At 35.4% G+C, this 24,972-nt stretch overlaps 2 protein-coding genes and 1 long non-coding RNA gene across 6 annotated transcripts; 2 read left to right on the forward strand and 1 right to left on the reverse strand.

The window, feature by feature from the left end:
• Nucleotides 1–3,047: 3,047 nt before the first annotated feature.
• Nucleotides 3,048–6,216, forward strand: LOC125217857 (uncharacterized). Of its 3 annotated transcripts, none has more exons than XM_048119425.2 (8): nt 3,048–4,181; nt 4,263–4,370; nt 4,469–4,920; nt 4,998–5,124; nt 5,223–5,427; nt 5,501–5,609; nt 5,701–5,775; nt 5,850–6,216. In XM_048119425.2, exons 1-8 carry the CDS (start codon nt 3,179–3,181, stop codon nt 5,943–5,945), a joined length of 2,175 nt encoding a protein of 724 aa, XP_047975382.1. In that variant the 5' UTR covers nt 3,048–3,178; the 3' UTR covers nt 5,946–6,216. The 3 variants fall into 3 exon arrangements, with proteins under 3 accessions (XP_047975382.1, XP_047975378.1, XP_047975391.1); XM_048119421.2 differs by having other exon boundaries at nt 3,049–4,181; nt 5,220–5,427; XM_048119434.2 differs by having other exon boundaries at nt 3,049–4,181; nt 4,263–4,364; nt 5,220–5,427.
• Nucleotides 6,217–7,516: 1,300 nt separating this feature from the next.
• LOC148932918 (uncharacterized) lies at nt 7,517–8,858 on the reverse strand. Its single transcript, XR_016135677.1, has 3 exons — nt 8,698–8,858; nt 8,275–8,339; nt 7,517–7,754 (listed from the first exon to the last, which is right to left on the reverse strand). It is a non-coding gene; the product is annotated as an uncharacterized LOC148932918 (long non-coding RNA).
• A 6,076-nt stretch (nt 8,859–14,934) lies between these two features.
• Nucleotides 14,935–18,596, forward strand: LOC125207334 (putative late blight resistance protein homolog R1C-3). Of its 2 annotated transcripts, none has more exons than XR_007173952.2 (2): nt 14,935–17,715; nt 18,256–18,596. XR_007173952.2 is itself a non-coding variant. In XM_048106633.2 (2 exons), exons 1-2 carry the CDS (start codon nt 15,088–15,090, stop codon nt 18,364–18,366), a joined length of 1,245 nt encoding a protein of 414 aa, XP_047962590.1. In that variant the 5' UTR covers nt 14,935–15,087; the 3' UTR covers nt 18,367–18,596. The 2 variants fall into 2 exon arrangements, 1 of the variants encoding a protein (XP_047962590.1); XM_048106633.2 differs by having other exon boundaries at nt 14,935–16,221.
• Nucleotides 18,597–24,972: the final 6,376 nt, after the last annotated feature.

Below are 24,972 nucleotides of genomic sequence, written 5' to 3' on the forward strand. Positions count from 1 at the left end.
TTTACCGTTTCTCCACTTTAACTATTTATTATCACTTTTATAAAACGAGTGTAGAAAAGTGACTGAGTCTCCTAAAGTGGGACGGAGGGAGTATGCTATAACAGATTGGCTATTTTATCCTTTTGTTGATATTTTATCTATTATTTATTGAAGTCTATGAGCTTTAATCTCATCTATTCAATTTTAAAAGGGATATTGACATCAAATATCATGAAACTTTCAGAAAGTTAGGTTTTTCCCACGAACTTTAAAATTGGCAAATAATATCACGAACTTTATCCCGGGTTTGTTTTTTCTCATGAATGAAAAAATTCATGTTATTTTAATAGATTGAAGAACAATTTTGGAGGCGTGCTTCAAGAAAAACTATCTTCAAAAATTGAAAAACTTGAAGTTCTCAAAATTGTTGTCGAGAAATTACGAAAAAAAATAAGTATCATAATATTATTTGTAGGAATTTTTTCAATCGTGGAAAAAAATAAACTCGTGGTAAAGTTCGTAATATTATTTGCTAATTATAAAGTTCGTAGAAAAAATCCAACTTTTTTAAATTTTCATGATATTATATGCTAATATCCCATTTAAAAACTAATAATATAAGATTAGTCTTAGTTGTGCAATTGGATGCTACATACATTTTAACACCTGTAATGAATATACTCATTACCGAAATCTTGTTCACCAAAAAATCAGTAAGATAATGGGATATTATATACTCATTCTGTTATTTTTGCTATGGTATATGATATTAAACTTTCGATATGATATGTACATTCCTACCTGGCTACCCCTAGCAACAACTAATAAAATAATACTCCCTCCCTTTGGAAAATAGGAACTGCTCAATATTTTCTTATTAATCCATTCCTGAAAAGTATAAATTTTGTAATTTTGGGATAGTTAAATATTATCACCATCTCATTTAAGAGGTTCATCTTTTCCTTTTAGTTTGTTACAGATATCTACTTTCTATATTTGGAAATAAATCTTTCTCTCATTTCTCCTTATTAAAATGTTCAAATACCTTTTCTACTTAGTCCACCCTAACAACTTCCTTAAAATCTCGTGTCACTCAAGAATGTGGACATGTTGGGTGGGACGGAAGGAGAAATACATTACAATTACACATCATTTTATTTATAACTTATATCATTTCACTATACTACTAATAATAATATAGAGTCTACTCTCCATTAATATTATTTACACTATCATTTATATCTTTATCTTACTTTATTAATTATATTAAAACCTATGTTAAATAAAAATGTTTGTGCTTTTCAAGAAGGGACGGATGAAATAGAATATAGTTCATATATATCGCCATAAAGTGTGTCCAGCCATTAGTAATTGAAGAAATATTCTCTCTCCTATTTTTATATTCTGTGCAATTGTAATTTACTTGACGCACCACGTGTCAATGTTCTTAGACGGCTAAATTCATAGTGGAATATTATTTGGGTTTCTTAAAAATGTGAGACCTGGCTCTAATAATAGAAACACCAATTTGGGGGAGTAAATTCAATTTTGGTAGGGAGACTGAGATTAGATTTAAACTATGTGGTATGGGAAGCTTGACTATGATGTTGTCAATAATATTCATCTAGATTTTTGTTAGAGAAACAAATAAAGTCGTACCGACAGCATCACAATCGCATTCATAATTCATAAAAATCATTTAAAATTGTACCGATTAAACAAAGCGCTATGACTATAATTTGGAACCAAAAATTACAATAAACATATCATACAAAATTTCTTTTGAAATTTCAACAAAATGTTTGGCACCACTTATTGGGAAGGGTTATTAGAAAAATCACGACAATAATTATCTTTTTATCAATGGATTGAGTGATATCCATTTTAATTTCAATATTAATGATGTATTAAATATATTCAAAGCACCATCTAATTCATTGAAATGTATTCTTGGAAAATGTGGAGAGGACCACCAATCAGCTACATGTATAAATGCAGCAATCACAATTGCTCCAAATTCCAAAAGAATAATAGTCAGATATAATAGCAGTAAAAAACTAAGCAAACTAACACAGAACACTTAGACCTTAACTTTTTCATACGGTTTTTTCTTCTTAAGATAGAGCTTATGTAAAGTAGATGAAAGGTTTTGGACTAAAGCTCCACTTCTTGATAAGCTACCATTTGTTGCAAATGAAACAAAAATAATTATAACAAATATGTCACATTAGTGTAAAGAGATATTGAACCCACTATATAAGTCATATACGCTAATTTTCAAATCACTAAAGTGTTTTAGGATCGAACCCAATAGTATCAAAGCGGGTTGTTAACCATGGAAAATTTAAATTAACTAACTGTAGTATATATGGGCTAAAACTTAAATATTACTGAACCATTGGTATATCTTAGCATTAAAATTTGGGTCAAGTTCGATAAAGGGTTGGTCTAATCCAAATAGGAAAAAAAAGACCAACTCTTACAAGGTTTCATCTTGAGGGATCTGAGGGAAGGGTATAAACCGAGAAGTGAAATCATATGGGCTATTCTTTCAATCATTAATTGAGTTTGATGAACCCCATGAATTTCTAACAATATCGATAATTATATAAATGCGTCGAGCAATATGACAAGCTCATTTTTGTGTTTTCTATGGTTCTTTCCTGGATCATAGGAAGAAAATCGAACCAAATACAAAGAAGTAATGTTGTTAGAAATCATATTCCCATAATTTGTTTTCCTACAAATCATTTTATCTTGTCAAATAAACATGGCCTAAGCTCATTTTTGGATTTGTTTTAGAAAGAAAATCAAACTGAATAGGTTTCTAGATAACTTAAACATGCATGGCGCGTGGGCTAAGTCAATCTTTCTAGTCAATGAAGAATTAGTCGAGGGGCGTAGCCAGGATTTAACGTGAGGAGGGGCAAAAATATATTTATAAACAAATTATATAGTAAGGAGAAGGGAAATTTAAATGAGAATTTAAAATAAATTTTTAAACTTTGAAAGAAAATGTCATTGATATAAACTTTTGATAAACTTTTGAGGAGGGGCTACAAGCCTACAGCCATCCTTTTTGACTAGTCCTTATCATTTTCTCTTAGCCGAAAAATCCATTACTATCATCTTTTAACACCATTGACATAATTCGTAACATCGTTGCAAATTGAAACCAACTTTATCCTTAGCTTAAAAGATGACATCCTCAACGGCTGAGAAACTCTGCCGTCGATTCTCACTTGCCGAAATCAACTTAGCAACCAAAGATTTCAGTCGTGAGCATGTGATCGGAAAGGGTGGTTTTGGTGAAGTTTACAGGGGCTTCATTGATAATGGGTCATCTGTTGTGGCCATAAAGCGGTGTGCAGGATCAGATTCGAGTCAAGGGCAGACAGAGTTTGCTGCGGAGATTGAAACACTAAGTAAATTCCGACACCGTAATCTAGTATCTCTTATTGGGTACTGCGATGAGGATGGAGAGATGATTCTTGTCTATGACTACATGTTGAATGGAACGCTGGCAGATCGCCTCCACAAGAATAGCGAGGGCGGCTCAACTCTCTCATGGATTGAACGACTTAAGATATGTATTGGAGCTGGACGAGGTTTGGACTATCTTCACTCTGGATGCTCCATCATACACCGTGATGTCAAGCCTACTAACATCCTTTTAGATGAAAATTTCGTTGCTAAGGTTTCAGATTTTGGGTTAGCCAAAAATTTAGGGAATGATATCTTACAGAGCCATGTCTTCACAAATGTTAAGGGCTCATTTGGGTATTTCGATCCAAGTTATTATAACTCTGGCAGACTTACAAGGGCAAGTGACACATATTCTTTCGGAGTAGTGTTGTTGGAGGTGTTGACTGGGAGACCAGCAGTTGGCAAGAGGCTTGCGGAAAATGAGCTATGTATGAGCATGTGGGCTCAAGAAAAGATTCAGAGTGGGAAAGCTGACCAGATTGTAGCTTCAAATTTGAAGGGAGTTATCACACAAGATTGCCTCAAGACATTTATTGAGGTTGTGAGAAGATGTTTGCATCCTGAACCTAAGAAACGACTCACGATGACTAGAGTTGTGGCACAGCTTGAGCTAGCCCTTGAAAAACAGGAGATGAAAGGGACGACGACACCAAAATTACCATTTTGGCCTCATTGGAACAGAGGTCCAAAAACTACAATTTTGGCATCCGATAAAAGTGAGTTTTTTATATTTACAAGTATTTATAATGTTAAACTTTTGATGATTGGTGTTCATTATGTTGACTATCATGGCACAGGATCAGCACAAAAGGATGAGAATGAAGTTGAAGTTGATGTCCCTGCCTTTGCATCAGCTGAAACGAAGGATATTAGTAATGATGTTAGTGTTAAAGCATCTGGTGAAAGTAAATTCTTTCTTTTCTATATAACTTACATATATTGAATGTTTAACTTAACTTGTGATGGTTGATCATGAAATTCTTTCCGTTGGCTATGGACACAGGATCAACAGTTGACGTTGATAAGCAGTCAAATGCTGTCCCTAGCTTAACAGTGCATCATACTATCAATATGCTGCCACTTTATGTCCCTTGCATTCCGCTAGCTGAAATAAGTTACATTAGTGAAGACTTTCAAGCACCTGAAATAAAGCACACGATTGATGATGTTATTCCTGGGAGTTCGAGTGCTAGTGCAGACAGAGGAGTAAATGTAGTCCATAGAGTACTCAAAAGTGGAAACGAAAAAAAATTTCAAAGGCTCGAGTACATGCAAGAGCGTGAACTTTTTGCACATGTTCCAAATCTTCGGCCCATGCCTGATGATTTTATTCCCAGGAGTATGAGTTCTAGTTCAGAGAGAGAAGCAAATCTATTCCATAGAGTACTCAAAAGTGGACAAGAAGCATCAATTAAACGGCTTGACGACATGCCAGAGCATGAATTTATAGCACAGGTTTAGCAATAGCTATATAACATCCATTCTGAATGGCTCGACTAATATAATGTACTGTTTAACACATGGTTTTGCAGGTCTCAAAAGTGTCTAGTCTGCAACATGAAAATGTGGTTAACCCAATTGGTTATTGTTTGAATGGTGGCCGGCAGTTGTTGGTGTATGGGTTTTCCGCACGAAGGTCCCTACATGATATTCTTCGCGGTTGGTTAATTTTTTTTTGAATTATTATCTGGTGAAACAGTATTCAAAACAACAAGTTTGAAGACGAAACCTATCCTGCATGCATGTTTATGTAGTAGGAGAAGGAGATATGGATGGCTTATCTTGGCCCCAAAGAATCAAGATTGCTGCTGGGATTGCAAGGGGATTATGCTACATTCATGAAAATCATTTGATTCATCATGACTTAAGATCCAGCAATGTGTTTCTGTTTGATGATGAAACTGCGAAGATAACTTGGGCTGAGCGTCAATCTAATGTCAAGAGTTGTTATGATGCTCCAGAGTAGGTTTATTTCTGTAGTTTTATTTAATGATGAGTTTGAATTTGTAGTAATTGCTGCTATTTTGAATTGTAGATGGTTTCAGTTCACTGAAAAAAGTAATGTTTATAGCTTTGGAGTGATTCTCCTTGAGCTCTTGACAATTGATCCCAAAAGGAATCCGATGAGACACATTCATACATGGGTATGCAGCAACTCGTCTATCAACGTGTCTTTGTTTCATGTTTATATGTTTGATAACTTTGAAAGTAATATGATACCATGCATTACCACAGCTCGATTCAGGCAAGGTACACGAGATTGTGGATGCTAGAATAAAAGGAGGCTGCCCTCAAAAGGAAGTTGAAAGGGTAGATAACTAGTTTGGCTGATACATAAGTCTCTTGCATTTGATTTCATGATGATGATGATTTATTTGCAACAGATGAAACTAGTAGCTCAATTGTGCCTTCAAGATAAACATGATCGTCCGAACATGAGCATCGTTGTAAAAGCTCTCAAGGCCCTTCCCAAAACCTAATCACAATACTCTCAGTTGAAAGTAGTTGAGGTATGCATGGAAGGAAGGGAGACGAAGAGAGATGGAAGCCGAGATGAAAGACATAACTTCATACATGCTGTGTAAATTTGCATGTATATTTCATTTCATTGGATTTTATTTGCAATCTTTTCAAAGTTGTTTGTTGTTTGTCGTTTCTTGCGTAGGTTGAAATGTTAGTATTTTGGTGTTTGTTACAAAGGCTGATGAAAATAAAATGCATTTAATGCAATATAAATAGTTTTTTATGCAATTTATGTAAATCTATTTATGTCATCCACTAATTTTGTTGCTTACTAAATGTTATGTTGGATATACGTGTCACATGTGGTTGAAAGGATATTGATATTTTAATTTTTGTTATTTTTTAAGTACACTCCTATTTCATTATCAATGGAGTACATTTTTTCCTTCATTTGTATTAAAAGTTAGATTTGGAAAAAAACTAAATTAGTTTTGAGAAAAAATAGAGAAGTACTAATGGAAACAGATTGCAATATAAAAGCTGAAAGTTTTGTTAAATTTGATTTGCCCAATCTTAACCCATTCGGTCTGCTAAAATATGAAGGAGAAAGTTCACTGAAGCCATTTACAAAGAGAAGAGAAATCAAAACATGAAGAGAAAGAAAAAGGGGACGGATGTGGAGTAACGAAGATTATTACATGGATTTTCTTTTTTATTATTGTTTAGTTTATTTAAATCAAAATTACAATTTCCACATAAACATTAATTTGCCACATAAGTTTTGATTTTTAAATTTGGGTAGAAACTAGAAATCTCTAAAGTTTACGTATTTGTATTAAAAAAAATAAAGTTCGAGGAAATATCAGAAAATTATGAATGTTCGTGTATTTAAAGGCAAATAACCCTTTAAGAAATAATTAAAATATGCAATTATGTTTCCTTTTTCTTACTTTATTCCTATCTTACTTTATTCATTGTTCCTATTTTAAAACATCCAATAATCTTTTCTTTCTCTTTGAAATTCTTTAAAATAAGTCTGATAACGTTATGTGACGTCGCGCTGAGATAATCTTTCATAGGACGGAATGAGTAATAACAAATCCATCCATATATTTGTTTATGATTAGGTGTCTCATTTATTTCCGACACATGTTTTATGAAATGTGTGCCTAGGTGTTCATTGTGATGTTGTCTAGGTGTTCTTAATTAGACAGGCTAAGGAACTAGTCAAACGGTAGATTAAGTCATTATGTAGCGTAACTTAGTTGATAAAACAAATCTTCAGCACCAGTAGATCGAAAGAGTCATTCAATAAAAATGGAAATGGGCATATGATTGACCCAAATATATTGTTTGTGGATTGTTTCCAATATCGTAAGCAAAATAATCATAATAATTGTAACAGCCCGCCCTCCTAGGGTACAATAAATGCGGCGGCTGCTACCAAACGGACTCTAAAGAAGTAAACATAGGCTAGGGTTTCATTTAAGGGGTTTTGACCAAAGCATTTAAAGGAAACATAATGAAGCAACAACTTAACCTAGAAGCTTAAATGAGAAAGAGAAAGAGGTATCTTAGATAACGATCAAAATCTCAAGAGTACGACATAATATTCAAGATAAAAATCACAAGAAAAGGGCTAAGGCCTCAAATCGAAGGCAAGATGCAAATATCCCAAAAACAAATCCTAAAGTGTATCAAAATTCAGCGGAAAGCGACCAAGAGAAAGAATAGCTATGTATGAAGACACAACTACGCTAAGTTCATAACAACCATCTTAATTAATTATCATGCTCAACACCCGCCACCGCTCATCATCGTTCAACCTGCACATAAGGAAAACACATGCAGGGCTGAGTATTTTGAAATACTCAGTGAGCTCATTGCCAAAACATTTTATAAGTTATGCCACCCTTACCAAGTGAACTCGAGTTTTAAGCAGTTATAACATAGATATCACGAGTATCACAAAATATATTTTTCCATAGACTGGCCAGTCAAAATAACTCCCCATTTTTCCTCAACAAAATCAACAATCACAATCATTCCATGGTGCGACGAAAGTGTGGCCACACTTTACGCCCACGAGACCGGCCGACTAGCAAGGACGGCTCCCGATCCCATCGTGTACACAGCCTGGTAGGGTTTGCGGCCCATACTCAGACCCGAATTCGTATAATCACATTCATAGCCCTATAGCCCAATGGAGCGAACTCACAAACTAGGCATCAGGCACACAATATCACAATAAAGCAAACATAGGCATGACATAACAGTTAAACCACCCTTATAACACCAATCAATACTTTTGACAAAATAAAAGAGAGTTTTAAGAGTAAAGCCCACCTCGACTGCTTAGATTTCAAGTAGTTTCGCTTTTCCGTTATCCGGCTTCGCAACCAAAGTTTTACCTTTTAATCACATAGGCACATATCACAAATTAGGTTCAACACTACTTTTACTCATGCATGTCTCGATATTTTTTCCCTTTCCCAATGATTTATCTTATCATTACTAATAAATAAAATCATGTTTATTATACAAGAATATTTAGCCATCAAACACACCCTACACAAACACAACACACACACACGTCGCACACACACACACACGCCACACACACATACACGCCACACACATGCGACATATTCCCACATCCCTTTTATCCCACTTTCACTCAACCAAGATGCATGAGGGTTCAAGAAGACCGATTAATCGGTTAGAAAGAAGAGGAATCGAGTAGAATCAAGAAGATGGGTATAAAAATACCTTAAGAGAGAAAACGAACGGTAGAAATTAAGTATTAGACTCTTTTCTTCAAAATTCTTGGATCAAACTTCAATTCTTCGCAAGGGATGGAGGATTATTGGAGTAAAGTAGAAGAAAATTGAGAGAGAGTAAGGAAAAGGGGGAGGGGGCGTGTAGTATGGGAGAGGGGCGAAAATATGGGGGCTAGGGTTAGGGGTTTTGGCTCTTATTTATAGAGTCCAATAAGATATTTAGAGTATTTGGTAAGATTTCATTCTCCACAATTAAATAATCTGGAGTAGGGAAGAAGAAATACCAAAATAAGCTCTAGGGTTCCAAGGCATGTAGGTTTCGAAAATTTGGCTTTTTAATTAGCCAAGATTTTGTTTTGGTATATTTTACGGAGTCGAATAAAATATCACGGAGCAAAATAAAAATATGGATTCTCCCATCTTGGAGTTAAAAGAGGCGTCCCCTATGCCTTTTAAATAAGACATGGATTTTTAATATTGACTAGAGTATGATAAGGCAAGATCTCTTGAGGTATGGAAAGATTTGGTAGAATATTTTAAATTCTAAGTGTGGAAGGAAATCAAATAAGGGATTAACTAAAATAACAATAATACTCCCTTCCTTATATTGGTGATTTTCGAAAATCACTAGGCACAAAGGGGTGTCGATTTTTTTCCTCTTTAAAAATAAGGAAAATAATTGGGTCTTGGATTTAATTTGGATAAACATCTCAAGAATTAAATTAAATCCGGCAAAATAGAATTCCTCCTCTAAAAATTCAAGGGGGTTCGAAAAACTCAAGAATTGGGTGGATAGTATTTATGGAAATTTTCTCTAATATTCTCACTCACCCTTAAACAATTAATTCATCTCATAAATTAATAAATCACATGCCACATCATAAAATCAATAAGTTCGACTTTTCAAACTTTCAACGCAAGCCCTAGACTCAACTCGGCCATAGCATCACGTGAAATAAATGTATTCACGACTCCACGTCATCAATAATAAATTTTAGGGCTCTAAAATTAGGGTTCTAAATTTCGAGATGTTACAATAATAGTTTCCTATAAAGATTCGCCATGACACCTTTTGCTTCTCTATTCAATTTTCCTATAAAGATTCGCCATGAAGGGGTGTCAAAGTGTATAGGGTGAGCATTCGAATTTCAGATCGGGTTTTCGCCTAATCAAACCGATCTTAATATCAGAATTTTGAGAATATAAATTGAACCAATCCAAAATATCCAAATATGAAAAATCCGAAACTTCTATAAATAACTACGTCCGAAATCAAACCAAAAACTCAGAAATATCTGAAAAAATATTATTTGAATAACATACGTAAATATGAATTGGCAGTCCCTTCTTCAAATAATATTCCAAGATTAGAATAGCATACGTAAATCAAAATTTGATATTATTTGAATTACGTACATAAATCTTAATTTGATATTAAATAAGCTTAGAATAAATATTATTTTAATAACATACGTAAATCTGAATTTTATAAAAAAAAATCTCATCCGGTCTGAAAATGCAAAAAAAAAAAAAAATCAAATTTGATATTTCAATTTGAACAAGGGACTGCCGAAATTCTAATTCCTTAATATTTATTTATTATAACAAATGCTAGGAAAGTGATAAATTAATTAATAGTACAAAAAAACTCTCTTTATTTATAATATATGCATGGTTGCAAGCAAAAGATAATGTAAACAAAATTGTAGTTTTAAAACAAGATATGAAAATATACATAGACTCATAGTTAATACTGTGCAATATCACATCATCACAACTCATATCTAAAAGGAATATATGGCCATATGGGTCATGTCACCTATTTATATATCACAACCATTTTGTTATATCACTAACCATTCCACCAAACTATTAATTGATCGAGTTTCAACATAGAAATTTGCACCTCAATGTATCCAAACTCCTATGCGAAAATAAAGTTCAAATATCCAATAAAACAAACTTTAATATTACATCCATCTAAAATATATTTCTTCTTCGCAAAATAAAGTTCAAATATATACTCATAACAAATGCCTGCTTGTTTCAACAAATAAAGCATAAAACACTTTTTATCCCTGGAATATTCCTTTATCCCAATGTGATTCCTATTTTTATATTAATTTTATAAGAATATGAGAATATAATGAGTTAGTGGAACATTTAATCTATTTACCAAAAATAATAAAAATAAAATGAGAATCATGAGATAATTAATAATTGACGTTCCAAACTGACAGTTTGAAACATTAAAGGGCGGAGAGTGAGTACTATTTTACTTAGGTGGCTTAAACTACTTTTCTATAGGAGTGCAATGCTATTTGTTGACTTCAATAACTAAGGAGAGGTATGATTCCATTTTATTCTATCATTCTATGTTTTACTTTTGGCTTACTCTCTCTTTTGTTTTATATCTATGCACACGTAGACACCATATTCCTCTTCATCATTTATGGAACACATCTCCAAATTAGTATATATCCATGCAGACCCAAAGCCATACAAATTCTTCTTCTTCTTTTACTAACTTGTTATGTAATTTTAATAGTTTGTACAAGGAAGGGCACAAATAAAATACAAAAGGGTTTTTGGCTTTTTAAACCAAAACCTTTCCCCGAATTCCGGTTTTTCTCATAAACTATGAGATTTGTTTTTAAAACCACGAACTTTCATTTCGTTAAGATTTTCCCCTGGCGGGTCAACGACGAAACCCGGGTTGTCTACATGTCAATTTTAATCCTATTTGTCACTAAATTGATTACTTAGATACTATTTGGCACAATAATACATACACTCACAATTATTACAAAACAAATGACAACTTTTAAATAAACAAAACACAACTTTAACATTTTGAATTATGCTATCCGGGTCGGAAATGTGCTATTCGGGTCGGGTTGGGAAAATCCTAACGAAATGAAAGTTCATGGTTTTAAAAACAAATCTCATAGTTCATGGGAAAAACCGGAATTCGGGGAAAGGTTTTGGTTTAAAAAGCCAAAAACACAATACAAAATTAGATCAATAACCCTTGAAGAATTATAATGTTAATTCATCAAGGGTCATGATAGAAAATATGGATGAGGAATTAAATGTATACAAAGGACCATTATATTTATTGCATGCATTCAAGGAAATATTCAGAGGACCGCACTTGCATAATGCAGCAACAACCACAATTGCTCCAAAAGGATTTAAAAGGCAGAAATACTAGCAGGAAAGAATTAAAGATTAATAACACAGAACTTTGTAACAAGTCATGCTTATGAACAAGGGACTACAAAAAATTTTATTCCTTAAATATTTATTTATTTTAACAAATAACTATGACAGTGATAAATAAATTAGTACTCCCTCCGTTCGCGAATAGGAGTCCCGTTTTTCCATTTTAGTCCGTCCGCGAATAAGAGTCCCGGTTCACTTTTACCATAAATGGTAATAGGGTTCCACCTTCCACTAACTCATTTCACTCACATTTCATTTAAAACTAATATATACAAGTGGGACACCTATTCCCCTAACTTTTTTCCACCCACTTTTCTTAACATTTCTTAAAACCCGTGCCGCCCATGAATGGGACTCCTAATAACGGACGGAGGGAGTAGAACATAACCTCTATTTATATTTATAATATATATAGTACTCCCTCCGTTCCCTCATAGTTGAGGCGGAACTTTTCGGCACGGAGTTTAAGAAATGAATGTTGAGTGTGTTAAATGAATAGATAAAAAAGTTAGAAAGAGAAAAAGGTAAAGAGAATAAAGTAAAAAGTGAATAAAGTAGAGAGAATAAAGTAAGAGAGAGTAAAGTAAGAAAGAGGAAAAATTTACTATATATGGAAATGACTCAACTATGAGGGAACTTCTCGAAATAGAAAAATGACTCAACTATGAAGGAACAGAGGGAGTACATAATTTCAAGCAAAAGATAATATAATCAAAATTGTCATTTTATAAAACAAGATATGGAAATATGAACATTAAGTACTGGGTCATAGTTAATATTCTGGAATATCACATCGTCACAACTCATATCTAAATGGAAACAAGCAAAATGGACATATGGATCACATCACCTATTTATATATCGCAACTATCCCACCAAACTAGTAATTGATCAAGTTTGAACATAGAAATTGCACCTCAATGTATCCAAAAATAAGTAACTTGTTCATTTGCAAAAGTAAAGTTCACATATTCAAATTATCCAACTTTTGATTTACATCCATCTACAAATACATTTCTCCTTTGAAAAATATAGTCCAAATATATGTCAAATACCTGCTTGTTTAAATGGACATGTCACCAACATGTATCTTCAACAAATAAAGCATAAAACAAACATTTATATGTGGAATCCTGGAATATTCCTATATGTAAAGAATGCATGTTTTACTTTTATAGTATTAGTTTTATAAGAATACACGAGTGTAATTATTTAGTAAAATGTGAGATCTACTTATCAAAAATAATAAAAGTGAAATGATACAACAATTAATGATGTACATTTCAAAATTACAATATGGATACGCAATGGCAAACGGAGAAAGTACTACTTAGCTTAGCTGGCCTAAATTACTTTTCTGTAGCCATGCAATGCTATTTGTTAACTTCAATAACTAAGTAGGTATGGTTCCATCTTATTCTGTGGGTTATTTTTGGTTCACCTTCTCTCTGTTTTTTAAATCTATGCACATGTTAAATCATCCTATTTCTTCATTCATGGAACTCATCTCCAAATTAGTATATATCCATGCAAATTCTTCTTCTTCTACTAATTTGTTATGTAACTTTAGTAGCTTCTAGTCTTGTACCAAGAAGGGAAAAAATAATATACAGAATCAGATCAATAATAATTAAAAGAATTATATTGTTATTTCTTCAAGGGTCATGATAGAAAATATGGATAAGGAATTAAATGTATACAAAGGACCATTTTATTTATTGAATGCATTCTTGGAAAATGTGGAGAGGACCTCAATCAGCAACCATGCATAAATGCAGCAACCACAATTGCTCCAAAAGACTAAAAAAAAGCTTAAATAATACCAGGAAGAAATTAAGACAGAACACTGGGATTACCTTAACTTTTTCATACAGTTCTTTCTCTCAAAGATAGAGCCTGTGTGAAGTAGGACGAAGGTTTTTGAACTAAGCTCCCATTCTTGATAGGCTTCCATATCTTGAAAAATGAAACAAAAACAAAATCAATCATTGGTGTGTAAAGAAAGAACTGAAATTACATTATAAGTTCCCTTCTTAAAATCAAATTGGTTTTTGGGCGCAGTTTATTTTGATAATTATATTTTCGTTTTCTAAGAAACTAGGGTTTCTTGATTACTTCTCCGTTCAATCTTATTTCTCTATACGCTTTGCATCAATTGCTTCAACTGCTTCTCAACCTAAAGAGCAAGCCAGCAGACATCCTCATAAGAGAAATAATGTTGCATTTGAACCACCTCAGCGATTTCAGCACGTAATGACTCAACTAGGAGGGAACAGAGGGAGTATTTCTTTAGTCAAAACCAAAAATGAGATTTGTTTTAGAGTACAATTGGAGCTAATTGTCTATTCTATTTTAGATTTTCGTGTACCATTGAAGATGGTCTTAATCTTAAAAGGAGAATCATTTGATAATTGATCATAGCCACCTTTCTTCAACCTAATTCAATCCTAGAATGATAATCATATGACAATTAGTCACAACCATAATCTCCTATTTACTACTACCTCCGTCCCCCAAAGCTTGACATAGTTTACCATTTCGGTCCGTCCCCAAAAACTTGACCCCATATTCCACTAACTCATTCCTACTCACATTTATTATAAAACTAATACTTTAAAAGTAGGACTCACATCCCACCAACTTTTTCAACACACTTTCCATTACATTCCTTAAAATCCGTGGCGGGTCAAACCGTGTCAAGCTTTGGGGGACGGAGGTAATATAAGACTATGAGTCGGTTGTAAATGTCTCACTAACTTAACAACTAACACTGAGCAAAATTAGTTAAATTTTCTACATACACTTTGCCGACAACAACAATCCTTTTGACTTTGACATATCATTTTCGCTTAACCAAAAAAGTCCTTCAACACCATCGACAAAATTCATAACGCGTAGCCCTACCAATCGTTTTAATGGTCCACCCCTAAATAAATGTGATGATTAGTACAATTTATAAACAATATCGCATCAGATTAATCGATACATGTGCACTGCTCTCTTTTTGATACGCAAAAAAAAAAACAACCATTTTCATTTTCAACAATTGCATTCCACAAATTTTAAACACTTGATTCATTACACCACCGTTCAAATTCCGGCGCTTCCCCACCACTATCCACTGTTCCTTGATATTTCATATTTCAGCTGAGTGATGGCGGCTTATGCTGCAGCGGCTTCTATTAAGGCAACAATTCTGCGTATTCTGCGATCATCTCGCATTTCGTTCATTCCTTCCACTTCACTAATCCTAAAACAAGCGTACGATGAGATGGATACATTGCAGAGGCTTCTGCTAAAGTTAAACTACACCTGGTACAGCCATATTCGGACGGAGGTGAATGCTTTGGATGAACGAATCAAAGAGATTGTGTGGGGGTTCGAAGATATACTTGAATCCCACGTTGTAGACCAGATACTTCCACAACTCGAAAGCTCTGGAGCTTTCTTTGTAGATCTGCAGGATCTGCAACATAATGTTGCTATCTTCGTCAAGATAGTGAAGATGATGGAGGGTGCATACTTAACGGAAGTGGAGAATATGCCCGAAATTGAGGGCGAGCCTCTTTCTTCAAGAATTGATTATAGTGGAATCAACTCAAACATGGTTGGGTTATCAGAAGAATTTGAGCAAATCAGGGATTATCTTCTTACAGGAAGTGAAGGGAACTGCTTTGTGATTACTGGGATGCCGGGAGTTGGTAAGACCATGCTTGCTAAGAAAATATTTGACGATCCATTAATTCGTGGACATTTTGAGCTTCGAGCATGGGTCAAAGTAGGCAGACAATGTGCATCCACTGAAACATTGTGTTGCATTCTAGCTCAAGTGGATCCCAACCGTTACAAAAGCATGCTTACCCAAGGACAAGATGATGATGAAAAGAAATTAGTTGAACTCTTGAGAGAAACATTCAAGGAGAAGAAATGTCTAATTGTGTTGGATGATATGTGGGGCATACGCATGGGTCATACCTTCCCAAATGTCCAAATCTTGATTACTAGTAGAATAGTAATGTCTGATTATAAAATGCTTATACTACGGTTGTTGGATGAAGAAGAAAGTAAAGAATTGCTCGCTCAGAAAGTATATGGTGAAGAGGGATTCCCTCCTCAACTTAACAAGCTGGGAGAGAAGATTGCCGACAAATGTGAAGGTCTTCCTCTTCTGATAGTCAAGGTTGCAGAGTTCCTATCAAAAGCCGACAAGACCCCAAAGTACTGGACTGACGTAGTCGAAAAACAACATCATGAAGTCTTTGAGGATGCATTTAATCAAATAGCGAAGGTACTTTCGCCAACCTATGACTACTTACCTCAACATTTGAAAATGTTGTTTCTTTATTTGGGAGCCTACCGTCCATATAATGGTATCTTAATGTATGAACTAATTGGTCAATTGTCTGCTGAAGGATTTCTTGACCCGAATAGAGAACAAACTTATGAAACATTCCAACATCTCTTGCACAATCTCTTCTCTCAGCTTTCTATGTATAACCTTCTTCTTCTTCGGCCCGATGGGCTTTCCTCTTTGTGTCAATTTCATGGGATTCGCATGCATTGTTGTTGGCATCACTTCTGTAAGGAAGAAGCTAGTAAGATCAAGTTTTTTCATGTTTTACAAACTTGTAACGTTGATGATATAGATGGCCACCGACGGTTGAGTACCCATTGCAACACTTTATTTGGCTTCAAAGAAGTGTATGGTTCAATAAAAAGTGATTTTGCATCCACTCTACGTTCTCTCCTTTGTTTTGGTCCCGATCATCAATATCCAATCCCAATTGATGCCATGGGTTTCAAGTTGATCAGGGTACTAGATGCTCAAAGTGTCCGATTATACCATTTCCCAGTTGAAATTCTAAAACTAATTTGTCTGCATTATGTTACCCTATCTTGCAACGAGGAGCTCCCTGCTTCCATCTCCAACCTTTTTCTTCTCCAATTCTTGACTCTCAGTCGACATATGATGATTAAAAAACGTGGAGTTCATTCATATATGCCTATGGAAATCTGGGGCATGCAAGAGTTACAACATATTGAGGTCTCTGGAAGTGATCTACCAACTCCAAATTTTGATGCTACTTTAAACAAACTCACCAATCTTTTTGGTGTGAGTGCAAAGAGTTGCACCAAAGAAATTCTCAAAAGAATTCCTTATTTATTTAAATTAGGAATTCAGGCTGAGTTGAAGCCCTATGACGATGATGCTGATAGCAACCCGTTTAGTGGCTTGGGTTATATCTCCGAAGAACTCCAAAATCTGAAGCTGCTGAGGTGTCATTTAGTAAATCCTGATCTGAAGTATGAGTGTATGCTTTCTCTTTCAATGTTCCCGTCACGACTGGAACAGTTGGAGCTGAGTGGCTAAGGTTGTCCTTGGCAGCACATGAATGACATTGGTTCGCAACTGCCAAATCTTCTCTATCTCGTATTACAACACTATGCTTTTCGAGGCCCAAATTGGGATATAGATTCTGGTTGTTTTTTGAAACTTAGGACTCTTACAATTGAAGGCACTGATCTGGTGAGATGGAGACCTCAACCTGGAAGCTTCCCAGAGCTTAAATTCATAAGCATACGCTTCTGCTACAAATTACGACAACTTGATTGGATATGTACTGACCACTCCTTAGAAACAACCATTGAATTGATCGATTGCCATCCTTTAGCTTTCGCTTCTACCAATTTGACTAGATCGGAATCTGGTCATGTGAAAGTTAATCAAGGATTCTCTTTTTTGGATGAGAAGTCAATGCTAGACCTTCCACTTGGCTCACAGGTTAGCCCTTCTACTTTATTGAATTCGCACAACCCGAATCAATTCATTTCTTTCTTTACTAATTTCGAATATATCGCATGAAGCTATCCTAAATCATCCCTTGATATTAAGACTTGATGTGTTTTGTTACATTATACTTGTAGCTTGTGTGTTTAGTGTTGTTGGCTGATCCTTTCCCTACTAGCTATGACAGAGGTGTTTTGTCGGGTTGTTATGACTCCAACACTCAAACACAATACCAAAAACATCAATCATAGGCTTATATGCGATGGCTATTGAGATCAAACATGTATAATACTTTGAATGTCGGTATAATACGCTCACATCCTATATTCATTTGTCGATTTTCAGGCAACTGAGAGAGCAAAAGGGGTTTGACTTCACGTTATCCCTTAATTTCATTTGTTGTTGCCTGAATTTAAGGAACCTGAGTGTTGAATTATGTTTGTTAGTTGGATTTTGTGTGAAAATATTACTTGCTTTTAATTCCTAATTCAAGGATTTTAGCCTTTGTGTGTTATGCATGATTATGTATACTAGGTTATTGAAACGGACCACGATGAAACCGACTCGAGCGCCATGGCTCTCGACGGATCCACTGCACCACAGCCAGTCAGCACACGCAAGAGGCGCAGGATAACAAGGCCTTAAAGATATCTTGAATAGATTAAGGCAGCCAGTCATGTTTTTCATTATTTCCATATTTATTTCCCGAGTCTTTTAATAAATGTAATGAGACGAGCATTGTTATAAGCTCCTTTCTGGGTTTTCTTTGTCGGTTCTTTCCCAGATTGCAAAAGAGAGTCGAACCGCATAGGGTTATTAGATCTGTCTAATAATATGTAATTGCGTTTGATTACATTACATAATAAGATAAATCATTAGCAAAATCTCTATCCCTCTTTTCTCTATTTTTCTCCGCTTACTTCCCCATGATTCGATAACCTAAAGGTTAGTTTGGTTTCCTATTTCTGTAGAAAAATAATCATTATAAGCTTCAAACACAGTTATAAAATCTACACAAATCTTAATTTATCATATCAAGTCACGGCTTAGCGTCACAAATCAATTCAAAATATTAAGAATTAAATCCATTTATGCTCCTCTTCTCTATTTGTCGATAACTATAACAACAACTACATAGCAACGAAGGCATTAATTATCACAAGGAGAGCACGCACAAGAATAGGTTCCACAAAAACATACCTCAAATATTGACAATTCTTGAAAAATGCCCATTGAAGAAACTCGATGCAGATTGCTTAATTAAAGAGGAAAGGAAATGGAATCACGATGAATGGGCTTTTCTGTGTCTAAGTCTTGCTGCCAAATTGGGCTTTACATCTTGGGCTAATGTTATGCCCCATTGCTTGAGTGAATCACAGGGTATAGTTGGCATGCCATAGGACAGCAGTACTGCACACATGTTTGATCGTTCATCTTCCGGATAACCGAAGCAATGATCCATATGATATGTTGATAGTTGATATGAGCCATATACGGGTAATATGTGACAAATGCCTTATGATAGGCTATACGAAAGATATATAACATCCGATAGTATCTCACCCAAATGTATACATGACAGAGGCCCTCATCGGGTTACTTATATTGTCCGTGTACCCGTGTCTATCACTAAGCATAATTTGGGGGCTGATATGTGATACGAATGTGATATGAATGTGGTATCTGATTGAGAATTGATGTTTCGTGCCTTAGATATCTGAATAGTTTTCCTAAAGCATCTTGTTGATTAATGAAAGGAATTGATAGTTGTATGATATATGTTACTTCGTGCCATATGGTTTTGATTAGATGGTAAACGGTTGCATTTGAAAGTATCATCATGACTAATATATTGTGTTCGTTGTATAGTTAATCAAGATACTTATTTTAACACAAATAATACCCACAAGTGTACGGGGCTAGTGTAGCAATTAGCAAGCAAGAGTATCGTATCCCACAGAGACAAGATTGTATCAACTCAAGTACCACGAACAAATTTCGATTACTATCTAGACAATCCAAACAGAAAATGTTTTGTTCTAGCACTACTATAAGCATATAACAATGAAAAAGAAATTAAAAGTGACAAGAAGAAATAAACACAAGTGAAAAGATACCACAAAGAAGAGAGTAGAGTTTTGGATCCAACTACAATGGAATTGTATTGTGATTGATTCAACAACTTCGATCACCCATTTTATGTCTCTAGGATTACTAGGAAAGTCGCTAGTCTAGGTTGAGCCCCCTCGCGAGTGTACTCACCCCGTTGATTAACCCTTAATATTGAAGTCTCCTTCTAATATGTTTAGATTAACTCCATAGAACAAAAGACCCAAGTCCTCACTAAGATTCCCCTCTCTCGAGTGTAGATTATCAAAGTGATGCTCACTCTCTTAACAAACCAAGATAGGTATCTCTCGATTACAACTATAAAGGTGGACAAACTCAATTGGTAGCTAAGCAATTGAATTGAAAAGACACAAGAATGAACAAAGAAACCACAAGAGCTAAGCAATCTAAAGAAGTCCTTGAATTAATCACAAACATCCATTGTAGTCTTCACCAAAACTCCACAATAAAATTAGTTACTCATGTTCTTCATGAAAACCAAAACAATGGATTCAATCAAATACATCAAAGAAAGCAAATAAATACTCCTGTGGAATGATTCTATGGATTAGATGAAGGGGTTGGCAGCGGAAGCGCACACATAAATCAATTACAAATAATTCAGATCTATTTAGCGGATTATTTAGACAAATTCTGTTCACGTAATTATCTCACGTATCATGCTCATAACTCAAATAATAACATGCTTTAAATTAATTGAAACCTAAAATATGCTTTTCTAAGGTTCAACCATTATACCTTGATGATTCTTCAAAGAATCGAAGATAGCTAGCGCCTTCTCCACGTGAAGAACTTTAGTACAAAACCACGGATCTTCTGACTGGTTCCCGGACTGTGAACTGATATCAGGGTGGGCTGATCTCACCAGTGCACTAGGACTTAAATAGAGAAGACAGAAATCCTTTCCCACGGAGGAGAAGAATTCGACCACTCCTAGGAATAGGGGGGGCCGAAAATTTTGAATAAAAGTTAAGTTATTTTCTGTCTCCTTTATTCTCCTATTTATAATAAGTCACATATTGGGCCCAGTAAGGGATCTATGGAAGGCTTTGGATATGGGCTCCTCCAATTAGCTTTTTACTAATTAAAGTAAACCCAATTTAATATAAGCTTAAAATTGGAATATTACGAGCAGCCACTACAAAAGTAATACTGCACTCCCCATCCAAATCCGAAATTATAAGTACTTCGGGTTTCCATTACTTTATATTTATTTCCCGCGCTAAAGATAGAAATTGTCTGCTATGGACTTAATTAATTAATATCTTATTTATTCCCCCAGCAAGAAAATCTTATTTATTATTCATAGAGTAATTAAACTCCAACTAGCTAGGTTCCGAATAATAAAACCTTATTTCAAGCTTCTCTTGAGGATGTTATCAAACGAGACTCACCTCGCGCACGATTCAACATAATAGCAATCCTAGCACCGCTAGATATTAATCACCACTACCCAATATACCAAGCTTATTGGGTTGCGAAAAACCCGCACCATTTGGTAAGTCAAAGTAGTGCATAATCAATACCGTATGCTCAATGCTAACGTACATTGATTGAGAAATAATTTACGAGACCTCGTCTTTCAGTAGATAGCATAAAGACTCTCTCGATGTTAGATCCATTCAGTGCTATACCACACCAACGTCATCTTATTTCAGTAAGGCTTAGAAATAATCGGACTGACATTGCAACCTTTCACGATAGGTAGTCTAAGCCTATCTAGGTTGTGAAATTATTCTTTATCTTTGTTTAGAACTGACCGTGTTACCTTAAAGTGAACGACGCCCACAACCGGTCTACTAAAACAAAGACTTAGACTTTGTTAAGTTACTTATACATTTAAATATGCAATAAATATCCATTAAATGTAAAACATAACAACATTATGACAAAAATAATCTGTTTATTCATTTGGAAAATAAAATAAGAGTTTTAACTGTATTCAATCACTCGAAAGGTGATTTCTAGTATACAAACTCTAACATTAGAGACTCCAATCTCTCGATTCGTAGTCTTCAATCTTCAAATCTCTCTTCAAAGTGTTCTTGGGGAAGTGTGGAATGTCTTGGACGCGGTCGAATGTTCAATTATGAAACCTAGGCGTTCTTCCTTTTAATCCCCCCTCAAAAATCGCGTTTTTGGCATAAAAATACGCCAAAATAGCGTACCCGGCCGGGTGGAATTATAAAGAGTAAAATTCACCCGGCCGGGTGGTCATTTTGGACCACTTTCAGACTTATTCCGCACAGAACACCGTACCCGTCCGGGTGGTTAATTCACCCGGCCGCGTGGAATTTTTTGGGACGTGCAGTCTTCTTATAACGGCCATAACTTCTTCTACCGAACTCCGATTGAGGCGTGCGAGATACCAACGCGAAGCTCTTTCGAAGACGAAGAGATTCATATGCATTAAGGGATGATTGGACTTCAAAATCTCCAGTTAATATTGTCTCAAACCAAGGCTGCTGCACATCCACATATTTTGTACCTTTTTCTACACATTCTTAACAAAATGGTCAAATACCATAATAATAGAGAAGTAATCATAATCATATCCAGTAATAGATGAAATGTGATCAAAACCTTGCAAGATTACTCTCTAAAATCAAGCAAAATCCAAGTACGTCAGAAGGTCTGTTCAACAGTACGAGATTGAGTTCCGACGTCTTTCACGATATGCACCAGAGATAAATTATTCAGATGCTGATATGTGTCGGAAGTTTAGAAGAGGTCTGAGGAGTATTATCCAAGCTGGACTAGTTGGATTGGAGACATCAGATTTGACAAAGTTATCACATGCTGCCAGGACTCTTGAACAACTTAAAGTTACTGAGAAAGTTGAAGAAGACTCTATGAATCAGGAGAAACGACCTGCAGAATCATCTCACTCGGCTTCTCGATTCTCGGGGAAGAGATTCAGAGACTTTAGAGGTAACAGGGGTTCAGCGCCTAGTCGATTCCAAGGCCAAAGACCAAGCCAAATGTCAGAGTTTAGGCCAAGGCAACAGGCAACTTCAATAGCTAGTATTGGAGGATCAGACAAAGTACTGATGTGCCAACATTGTGGAAGACCTCACCATGGTGAATGTCGCAGACTGCTAGGGACGTGTTTCTTATGTGGATCTAAGGATCATTACTAAAGAAATTGTCCAAGGGGGCAGAATGTTCCAGAAGCTTCTGAGACTAGATCGGCTCCAGGGGTGCAACAAGGTCGTGGAATCGGAAGGGGTTTTGGAACAACACTAGGACATAGGGCAACATCTTAGCCCATACAGAGGCCAGCACAGAGAGCTCCTTCACGTTCTTATGCTATGAGGACTCGCGAGGACACCGATGCTCCTGATGTTATACTTGGTACCTTTACATTATTTGATGTGCTTGTTATTGCTTTGATTGATCCCGATTCTACTCATTCATATATTTGTGATAGACTTATAGAAGAACATAGCTTACCCTTAGAAAAGACTAAATATGATATCTTAAGGTCAAATCCCCCGAGTATGAGTGTGGTAGTGAATCAAGTTTATAGAAATTGTCCTCTAAATGTCCAAGGATGTCTCTTTTTAGCCAACTTGATGCAGTTACCATTTCGTGAATTTGATATTATTCTGGGAATGGATTGGTTGTATGTTCATCGTGCTCTAGTTGATTGCTGTAAGAAGAGAATAACATTGTATACACTAGATGACCGTGAGGTGATAGTGGTTGGTAAGAGATCAGACTACCTTGATAATGTGATTTCTGTTACTACAGCTCCTAAGCTTGTGGGAAGGGGTTGTGAGGCAAATTTAACCTATATTCTAGATACACGAAAAGAGGATCCGAAGTTAGCTGATATACCTATAGTGTCAGAATATCCTGATGTGTTTCCTGAAGAGTTACCAGGTCTGCCACCATAACGTGAAGTTGAGTTTTCTATAGAAGTTACACCAAGCACCACACCAATATCAATGACTCCTTACAGAATAGCTCCGACAGAATTGAAAGAGTTGAAGGCCCAACTTCAAGAATTACTTGATCGAGGGTTTGTACGGCCGAGCGTATCACCTTGGGGAGCACCAGTGTTGTTTGTGAAAAAGAAAGATGGATCCATAAGATTATGTATCGATTATCGACAGTTGAACAAGGTAACTGTTAAAAAAAATATCCTTTGCCTAGAATTAATGATTTATTTGATCAACTGAAGGGAACAAGCATATTTTCAAAGATTGATCTACGATCAGGTTATTATCAGTTGAAGGTGAAAGATGATGATGTATTTAAAACAGCTTTCAGGACTCGTTATGGCCATTATGAATTCAAGGTTATGCCTTTTGGGTTGACGAATGCCCCAGCTGCTTTTATGGATTTGATGAGTCGGGTTTTCAACTATACCTTGATCAGTTTGTAATTGTGTTTATTGATGACATACTTGTGTATTCTAAAACTAGGGATGATCATGAACGGCATTTGAGAACAGTCTTGCAAGTATTGAGAGATAAACAGTTGTATGCAAAGCTCAGCAAGTGTGAGTTTTGGCTGACAGAAGTTGCTTTTCTGCGTCATATTATATCAGCCGAGGGAATTCGAGTGGACCCGAAGAAGATTGAAGCAGTTGTGGAATGGAAGTCTCCGTAAAATGTTTCTAAGGTTCGTAGTTTTCTGGGTCTAGCGGGCTATTATAGCAGATTTGTGAAGGGTTTTTCTATTATAGCGAAGCCGATAACTACTTTACTTCAGAAGAATGTGTCATTTAACTGGAGCCATGAATGTCAGGTAAGTTTTGATAAACTAAAGGCGATTTTGACAGAGGCGTATGTACTAATTCAACCTGAATCGAAAAAGGAGTACACTGTATTTAGTGATGCATCGCATAGCGGTTTAGGTTGTGTATTGATGCAAGAAGGTAAGGTAGTTGCTTATGCTTCCAGGTAATTGAAAACACATGAGAGAAATTATCCCACACATGATCTAGAGTTGGCAGCCGTTGTATTTGCATTGAAGATTTGGAGACACTACTTATACGGTGAAAGATGTTATATCTATACAGATCACAAGAGTCTTAAGTATCTACTTACACAAAAAGAACTCAATTTGAGGCAGAGAAGATGGGTAGAGTTACTTAAAGATTATGATTGTGTG

This window comes from Salvia hispanica, chromosome 2 (assembly GCF_029641045.1).
Source record: "Salvia hispanica isolate PSC_SH4W2 chromosome 2, Shi_PSC_v1, whole genome shotgun sequence".
Lineage (NCBI taxonomy): Eukaryota > Viridiplantae > Streptophyta > Magnoliopsida > Lamiales > Lamiaceae > Salvia > Salvia hispanica.

Coding starts and splice junctions, on each gene's coding strand:
- LOC125217857 (XM_048119421.2), top strand. CDS start 3,179: ATGACATCCTCAACGGCTGAGAAACTCTGCCGTCGATTCTCACTTGCC. Junction 4,371..4,468: donor TGTTAAAGCATCTGGTGAAA/GTAAATTCTTTC, acceptor CTATGGACACAG/GATCAACAGTTGACGTTGAT. Junction 5,428..5,500: donor AGTTGTTATGATGCTCCAGA/GTAGGTTTATTT, acceptor TTTGAATTGTAG/ATGGTTTCAGTTCACTGAAA.
- LOC125207334 (XM_048106633.2), top strand. CDS start 15,088: ATGGCGGCTTATGCTGCAGCGGCTTCTATTAAGGCAACAATTCTGCGT. Junction 16,222..18,255: donor CATTTAATCAAATAGCGAAG/GTACTTTCGCCA, acceptor TATGTATACTAG/GTTATTGAAACGGACCACGA.